Below are 9,529 nucleotides of genomic sequence, written 5' to 3' on the forward strand. Positions count from 1 at the left end.
GACTTCATGATGTTTCCAATTGTGACTAGCCTGGCACCATACCAAGGCTGACCTCTTGTGGCAACACATATAACGACAATATATATACCTGACAAAGTGATGTTTTTGAAATACAAATGACACATTCACCAGTATCTCAAATGGATTAATTTGTTTCCTAACTTATTATTTTGTGGTGTAAGTTAATATGATGCAATCTGAAAAACTGATGAATAAATGTGTGTGAAATACATTCACATTAACTCATGCATTATACACCTCCAGTTTGTCCTCTCATGACATACACAAATAAAAAAATCTGATTTGAAGTTGTGTTTGATGGAGATACAATACAAACCACAACTTTATGGGTTCTCGAGGCTGATTGGAGCGCGATGGTTTTACAAATGGATCAATGGTTTGTGCTGAATGGCTGCGGTCGGGTAGAGGTGGAGATTTGACATCTCCAGAGGTTCACACAGCTGGACATATTGTAGTTTTAACAGCAATTGGCACGGTGATACATGGAAATACAGCACAAGACAAGCATGAGGCAACACTGTGCTATCAAGCATGGAATACTCAAGGAATTCCTGGCAGAATTCCTGGGGACATTTGTCTTGGTTGTAAGTTGCATTTTCTTTAATACAACTGTGTTTTTTAGTCAAAATATAGAATATACAGTAATACATATTTGCTTTAAAACTTGTTTCAAGTCTGAGATCTTTTTTATATGCTTATTTACATGCTTACAAGTGTTGAGCTCCAGACCGCAGTAACCTTATTGTCCCTTTATGATGTTGGTGATAGTCAGCTGTTCTCTTCCTCTCTTGTTTTTCAGTTGTTTGGATGTGGCTCAGTTGCTCAGACTGTCCTTAGTCGAAACACCCTGGGTGAGCCTCTCACCGTCCACATCGGCTTCTCTGTGGGACTGATGATGGCGGCGTATGTAGCCGGTGGAGTGTCAGGTATATGTGGTTTCATGTAGTGGTTGAAACTTCTGCGCCTAATTGTTTATTTCCACTCAAGTAGAACTTATTTAACATGAGCCACCACACACGCCACTAGATTGATATGGTACTTTGGATTTAATGAACAAGCAATTCCATTAAATGAATGATTGTTAATGGATGGAATCAACTTCCTACTCTGCTGGGTATTAGCATTTTGTCAAACCAACTGAAATATATTTTTTAGTTTTAATAACAAAGTTAGTTTTTATTGGATTTTCAGCTTCTTTACAGTATTTCGTTTTAGCGCCACAGACTGCATTAATATAATTCATAGTTAATGCAAACAACTTGACAAAGCTCGCTTAATATTTTATAACTTTATGACTTCCTGTCTAGTCATGTGCCACCTCCACGGCTCCAATGTCAGCAGGAACGTTCCAGCTCTCAGTCCAGATCCAATGAATGTGTACTGACAATTGATTTGTTAGCACTGGTGCACAGCCTCTCTGGGGGTCATACATAACCCTGGGCACTAAATGTCCTGCAAACTCTATTGATCATAGGCTACGTTCATCTGACAGAGACCAGGCTCAGTCCAAACGAAACTGCTCGCCTCATCCGAGCTGCAGCTACTTCCAATTTTACACCAAATGGACCAAACTGAATTAATGAAGACAGATCACTGACAGATGACAGATGTTTAGAAAATTTAAAATGGCAGGATGCGTGTACAGCTTGATTAGAAAAAAAAACAGAATAATGTGCCCTTTAGTTTTGTTTTTTTACTTATAGGTTGAATTTCTAACATGTGACCATAATTGTGCTTCTTTGCTTTTGAACATGCATATCAAAACCCTGCACCGCCCCAGGGGGGCCGCTCCCCTTCTGCTGCCCCTCGTAAATGTGACGGCGTCGCTAATGATGGAGAGGATATCATGCCAGACACCCCCACCCACTGTGCCCCTTTTCCACTCTCTGCTTTGTCTCCCATCCCAGGGGGGCACGTGAACCCTGCTGTGTCTCTGGCCATGGTGGTTCTTGGCAAGCTGAAGATCTGGAAGTTTCCCTTCTATGTCATTGCTCAGTTTCTTGGTGCTTTTGTTGGAGCGGCTGCAGTTTTTGGATTATACTATGGTGAATACACCTCAACTTTATTCCCTTATACATGCATATCAAACCATACCAGTGGGTAATGGCTGTCATAGTAAAATATTTTAGCTACATGTTCATCAATAAAAATTACTAATTGATGCCTGTGTACAGTTACAGCTATTTGTTCTCCTCACAGATGCTTTCATGGACTTCACCAGTGGGATTTTTTCAGTGACGGGAATCAATGCAACAGGTCACATTTTTGCTTCCTACCCTTCGAGACACCTGTCAATTCTTGGAGGCTTTATCGATCAGGTGAGCTCTTGTCCCTGTGAAATAATGACCTCCCCTCTTGTGCATCGCCGCTCCCATTCATGGTCTAAATTCTGCGAAGTCTGGCAAAAGTAGCTAATGCAAAATTGATTGCCCCATTTACTCTGAGAACACCCCCTCTTCTGCTTCACTTTGGGGTTTAATGACCCATTTCCTGGCATTCACTGGAAGGTCAAATCTACTTAACACCATTTTCTGCCTTTTTAGTTGGTGCAGCAATCCATAGATAACATGTCTATTATCTTAAAACCGTTGAAAACCACATCAGGTGAACCACTAAAATAAGTCTAATTAGTGTGATGTTGCTTATGTTAATATCTTTGTAACAATGGTGCTTTACAGTGGGCTGTTAAAAACTATATTTGAACCATTGAGATTAAACTGTTTTAGAGATAAATTTTATAGATTACTCAGTTAGAAGGAGTCATATGCTTAATAACTGCAGAGAAAATGTTGCAAATGTTCTTTTACTGTGGCCAATACAGCCTGACCACTGTACAGGTTAACTCTACAATTTCTTTTTATTTTTTTAATTATTAATATATTAATAATTACTATAAAATGCATGATATGTACACAAAGAAATTTGCATATATACAGACCCCTTTTTTTACCTACATATACTCACACATACTGTACATTAATGTAAACCCCTGTGCTAGAGAAGTAAGAAGATAAACAGAATTACATATAATACTATTGCTACGTTGATAACTTATCTTCCTAAACTCTGCAGTTCACCAAACAAATGATGTTCCTCTCCTGCAGGTGATGGGGACAGGTATGCTGGTTCTGTGTATCCTGGCTATCATTGATGGTGGAAACATTGGAGCTCCCAAAGGTGTAGAGCCGCTGGCAATTGGTCTGGTCATTATGGCCATTGGTGTGTCCATGGGACTGAACTGTGGCTACCCCCTGAACCCTGCCAGAGACCTGGGACCCCGACTGTTCACAGCTGTAGCCGGATGGGGGATGGAGGTCTTCAGGTAACTAAATACAGCAGAGGATTCCCCCCCCTAACATCCTTACGTTAACTTACATTTTTCTTATGTGCCTGGGTTAAATCAAAATCAAGCAATTAGACGTTGTATGTCCAAATAAATCCTAATTTAAAAAGTTGAATGATTTATTTAGTGTTAGAATGTAAGTAGGCCTACATTTACTCAAGTACTGTACTTCAATCAGATTTTGAGATACTTTTATTTTCCTTGAGAAATTTAATTTTTGCGGCTTTACAGTTTGACATTTCAGAGGGAATCGTTGTACTTTTTCTTTGCCAGCAGCTTGTAAATTAATTGAAATTATTAGTAATGAGTACTTTTACTTTTCGTACTTTGAAGGACTTTTACCTGAAACACTATATTTCTACACTGTAACAATGCTAGTACTTCTTCCACATCATTAATTAGAGCAACGTCATTTCATATAGGCTAATGTTATTAAAGCAAACCATGAAAAAATGAGAACTATAAAGAATAGGGCTGCAACGATACACCGAACTTTGGTTCGATTCGGTTCACGATTTTTAAACCCACTATTCAGTACAAACGGGGAGGGGGGTTTGTAACACAACATTTTTTCTGCCACATGGCATCATTTTGTCGTTGATTACATCCCAGTTTGCAGCACAGTAATACAACGGATACCTTATTTATTGATTTGATTGATTTGAATGTTGATTGATCCAACACCAAAAATTCTATTGTGCCTTAAAATAATGTTTCCAAAATTGTTTCAGTGGTTCATTAACTCCTTGGAATGAGAATATTGGTAACAATTCCGCTCCCAACCTGTAGGGGGAACAAAGAGGGAGTGCTTTGGTGCCTACTGTAAAGCTGCTGGTTGAGAAGCAGCTAATGCTTATGCTAATGCTAATGTAATTCTTGGTGGGTAACATGAGATTACGACACCATTTAACACCCTCAGTTAGTTTTTAGCATGATTGCTTTGACCAGGGTTAACAACTTTGGGCTAACCCACAAATTCATCAGTAACGTTAAGATAGAGGACTAATCTAATGGTAATTTAGCTAGTGTAATGTTACGAGTAGCTAGAACATCGGCTACTCGTAACATTACACCTTTCTCCATCTGTGCAGTTAGCTAAATTTACCAGACAAAACAGGAAAAAGGCACTAAAAAGACTGCTAGTAATTTAAATATGTGGTAGCACTGGATCTGGACGAGAAGGATAACTCTGGGAGTTGGAAGGCGTGTGTCGCGATTCTGCCTTCTCACACCGCGACACAGGATCGTGGAGCTGAGTGTTAAAGATTTCGGTTTTATTTTCCATATTGTTACAGCCCAAATAAAGAAATATGGAATAAATATATGTTACATTTGAAGGGAATGCTTATAATTTAGTAACCTATATAAAAATATTTGAGTTAGCCTTGGGATTGTATGCAGGATACAATGTTCTAATGTGTGGACAAATTAATTGTTATCTTGCTACATTATAGAAAAAAAATAAAATTGTGTCCATAATGGCATGTTGTCAATCATTAGTTTTGAGTCAGAACAAAAATAGATGTTATTGCTGAATTTTCAGAAAAAGGATGTTTGTTGCTTTCTGTTACTTTATGTAAATGTTATTTGGTTACTGTGATACATGATTTTAATTATTTCAAGAAATACATCTGATCATTATTAACAAATACATTTAGTCCAATAATAAAACAAGGAATAAGTACAGTTCACTTTAAATTATTTTATATATGCATTACTACTACTACTACTATCCGTTTACATGTTGACAGTTGATACATTATAATGTATCAACTGTCAACATGTAAACGGATAAGACCTTAACTGCTGACGTGCACCATAGCGATAATAACAATAATAAATAAAATATGATTCATATAGCACTTTTAAAAGTCTTCAAAGACTCTTTACATAGGCCTACTGTAGGACGCAAATAAAAAACAAGCATCTGTGAACGATAATGTGTGTTACATAATGTCACATGCACTGGGCAGATGCAGTCGATGCTTCTGAATGATCCAGTGATAGCACCAGTGACCAACAGTGGCCTCTGTGTTACTGCCAGAGATGTATTTAACTCTTTCTTTTGGTCTTTTCATACTTAAAAAAATAAATACTATACAGCACGGCAGAAAACTGGTGGTGGATCCCTGTGGCGGGGCCCATGGTGGGGGGGCTGGTTGCAGCCCTCATCTACTATCTGCTCATTGAGCTGCACCACCAGCGCGATGAGCCCGAAAAGCCTCAGGAGGAGGAGTTGGAGGAGGAGGAAGATGAGGATGAAGAGGACATCAGTCTGAAGGACAAATATGAGATGATCACCATGAGCTAAAAAACAAAGACATTCACCTCCAGCACTCACTGGTCAGATTCAGCAGTTTTTTCTGTCAGTCAGGTGAAGAGCGGACAGACTTCCACTCTCAGTGTCTACACCAATATTGGACTGTCTCGTTTTATGTTTCATAAACACATGAATATTTCAGCCTTGTGTGCTTCACATTTTTATGTACATATATAAGTGTTGTAAATACTGTATTATTGATATAGACCCGTTCTTTGGTTATATTCACAATTGGTAATGGACTAATGGTTTAACATGCCTGCCAGTCTCCTTTTAAGTTTGCTTCCATTTTTTTCACTTATCGTGATGATATTATCTGTACTTAAAACTTTTAGTTTGTTTTTTCTAACTCGTGATTGTTTTGTTCTTTTGCAAACCACAAGGAACCCTCCCTCCCTGTTCTTTCATATTATTTCTATTTTACTCTGTGTTGTTTTGTCTACAATAAAGTTTCTACAAATATTGATTTGAGTGATGGGACTCTATCATCTGTAACATTTATCCCCAAAAAATGCAGTTCAGCCGACCGTGTAATTTCCATCTCAGCATTTACACCATTACTCCTTCTATCCTCATACGTCCATTAAATTGCTGTGTAGGCTTGTGTATTTAAGTGAAAGAGGACAATAACAGACATGGATTTTTGCAGAAACCTCACCGGCACACAGGTACATTTATTAGACTAAGATTGAACACTTTCATTATAATTGGGCCGACACAGTTTAGTTGTTATGATTGCAGAGGATGATTACATCTCTCAGTGTAAGCTCAGTGCATTATGCTGTAATATGTCCTGCATGAACTGATTCCTCTAGTTAATGTTCTTGTATGCCTCAAAGATTTTCTGAGTCCCAGTGGGGAGTCTGATTCTAACTCGCAGGTGGTGATGGCACTGTTTGAGAGTGAAAGATGTAAAAGGAATGTGGTTGGTAAATAAATAAGTTAAAGTCTAAGTCTCTGTAAAGGAACTTTCCTGTTATCCTGTGGAGACTCCTCAGACCTTTGGTCAGTAGTGGAAGAAGTATTCAAACTATTTAATACAGTAAAAGTGTCAATACCACAATGCAAATATACCTACTCTGTTAAAGTAAACGTACTGAATTTAAAATTTTTACTCATGGATCCACTAGTTCACAAGTTCAGATAATTGGTTAGAAATTCTTCACGTTGAAAAAAACTAGAAGCTATAAATGTGCAAACATTTTTTTTTCCTTTTTAAACTTTATCCAGCTGGACACAAGATGTCACCTACTTCACTGAAAATATATATTTTATATACAATCCATTATACAGTATACACTATATGTTTCCACATTACAGTTGTATAAGCTGTAAACTGGACCATGACTGGCTTAGTTGCCAACAGTGTCAAATTAAAGAATTTGAAAACATCCATCTAGTGTCACTTTTATCATTCTGCACAGTGAAGTAACAACAAAGCAAAATATGTTTAAAGTGGCGCTGCAGAAGTATTGTCAGATTGAAGAATGGTTCAGAGAGAATTGTGTTGATTTAGTATTATTATACATATTGGGTTATTAACAAAGATGTTATGTACTTACATCTAACATTTCCCTGTTCACTTATTCAACTTGAAACCACATTTGACATTCGGTTAAGCAGCTTTGTCAAAAATGTATATTTTAGAGGCTGGTCACATGTTCTTCTTAAGTTAAAAAATAATAAAAAATTAATTCACACTTGAGTGGAGTAGAAGTACAGTAGGTGCATAAAATGAAAATACTCAAAACTAGAGCACAAAGTGCCTCAAAACTGTATGACATGGACTAACAAGTTTATTGTGAGGACTGGGGTTCTCCAAATCAGCTGTTACCTTCAATTAAACTGACATACTGAAATATTTTTTAATTCTTTATTTACTAGTGCTAGTTAATTTACAAGTATTACACTTTAGTACAAATCTGAGGTTCTTCTCATTCCACTTTTTAACGGCAATTCCACCCCAAAGTAGAGGAAAATTATCTTTTTACTCCCCTACAATTAGTGAGAGCTTTAGTTACTCTACAAACTAAGATTGTTATATAGAAAATATATGGAAATGTACAAGTACAGCTGTAACGATTAGTCCCTTCATCTGTTGACAGAAAGTGAATTGGTAATAATTTTGCTAATCATTTAAGTAATTTTTCATGCAAAACATTTAATTGAATTTAATTTATTATAAAGGTATTGTAAAGGTGTTATTCTCGGCTCTGGATAATTGTGACAGCAATGCTTTTTACAAAACAAACTATCAATTCATTAATCAAGAAAGGAATCAGCAGATTAATCCTTTAAATCAAATAATCATAATTTACTATTTTTTTAACTATCAGTTTAAAAAAATAGTTTCAATATTGCCTCACCTCAACCACCTTGAACAGTCAAATCTGCTTTTACATTAATGTAGGAGTCATAATGATACGATATAATGTATGATAGTATAAAGTGTTGTACTTTTAATACTTTAAGAACATTATCCTATATAATTTTACTTAGGCAACATCTTCAATGCAATGCTTTTTCTTTTACAGTGTGGTATTAGTACTTTTACTTTTCAAGGATCCAATAAGTCCTCCACCACTGGCCAGATTTCATGATAACAGATGTGGATTCCATTGAGTGGCAGCGTATTTTAGCTGTATTTCTTGCTTCATGTAATGATTACATGAGACATACAAACTTAATCTACACCTTGAAAATCTAGTGGCCATTATCTGATACTGGACAATACACTGGGAATTACATTCTATTTCCATTCCTTGATTTGCAGTGTTCAGGGTCAGCTGCTCATTGGAGCGAGCGTCAGCCAGGGCCACTTTTACAATCACGCTTTGTCACTGCCAGGAGAGACAAAAGGTGCTGCTCGCTCATCGGCCATGCCGTCAGCTCCTTGCACAGAGCTGAAACTCTAAATGTAGAACATTGACCAGTAACATTGTCCTCTGTGCAGGGACATTGTTTAAAGGAATCAGCTTGAAGAGAGCTGTGAGAAAATGAACTACATTACAGTAACAACAATACAAAACAAACAAACAAAAACAACTTGCCGGCTGCATTATCTAGAAAATATTGAACCTTAGCTTGTTTGAGGTGACTGTGATTGTTCATGTCAAAACCAGCAACTGCAGCTGAGGATCCGCATTGAAAATCAATAGCAGGCCACATTCCACCGCATGTGCAAATGCATGCTTCCAGGAATGGACATTTTCCTATGGTTGTTACATAATCAAACACACCCATGAAGAAAAAGTCAATCAATAGGTTTAGGCAATGAGTAAATAAAGTATGTAACAAACATGGCTCATACTTTGAATAAACTTACTTGTGGCTAAAATCAAAAAATAAAAATGTCTGCCCACTTTACTCCTAAAAGTATAGCATGAATCACGCCAATATTTGGAGTTCCTTGGTTGAAGTTCTCAATAATTACTGAAGTTATCTGTGATGGAAACAGAGTGGATGAGACTGTACTGTATGTGGCTTGGTGGAACTGATGTTGGTGACTCACAGGCTTCTCCAAAACCTCTGATCCCAACACTTCGGCAGCTGCTCCCTCTGCTGTGAACGCCCCCCTACTGCACACAGCTGAGTGAGCAGGTTTGCTTTACAGGAACTGAACAATACAGAGGGATTTACCAAATCCTAAATACAGCTTCCAGAGCCCAACACTAGAGGAGAGGCAGATCAACAAGCAAAGGTCAGATTTGTCATTTATTCACATCAGTTCATATGAATACAGTATGATTCATACTAAAATCCTTTGTTTTTCATCTCACTGTATTATCATGCAAAATGTACACAACATTAAAAAATGATAAATCTGACCCATTCCATCATAGTAT

The 9,529-nt window shown here is 37.3% G+C and overlaps 1 protein-coding gene across 1 annotated transcript; it reads left to right on the forward strand.

Moving 5' to 3' along the window:
- The first annotated feature begins 415 nt into the window (after positions 1 to 415).
- LOC117949661 (aquaporin-9-like) lies at positions 416 to 6,147 on the forward strand. Its single transcript, XM_034880142.1, has 6 exons — positions 416 to 605; positions 821 to 947; positions 1,929 to 2,066; positions 2,221 to 2,339; positions 3,126 to 3,343; positions 5,468 to 6,147. The coding sequence occupies exons 1-6, from the start codon at positions 504 to 506 to the stop codon at positions 5,673 to 5,675; spliced, it is 912 nt and encodes a 303-aa protein (XP_034736033.1). The 5' UTR covers positions 416 to 503; the 3' UTR covers positions 5,676 to 6,147.
- The last annotated feature ends 3,382 nt before the right edge of the window (positions 6,148 to 9,529 follow it).

This window comes from Etheostoma cragini, chromosome 8 (assembly GCF_013103735.1).
Source record: "Etheostoma cragini isolate CJK2018 chromosome 8, CSU_Ecrag_1.0, whole genome shotgun sequence".
In the NCBI taxonomy this organism is placed as follows: domain Eukaryota; kingdom Metazoa; phylum Chordata; class Actinopteri; order Perciformes; family Percidae; genus Etheostoma; species Etheostoma cragini.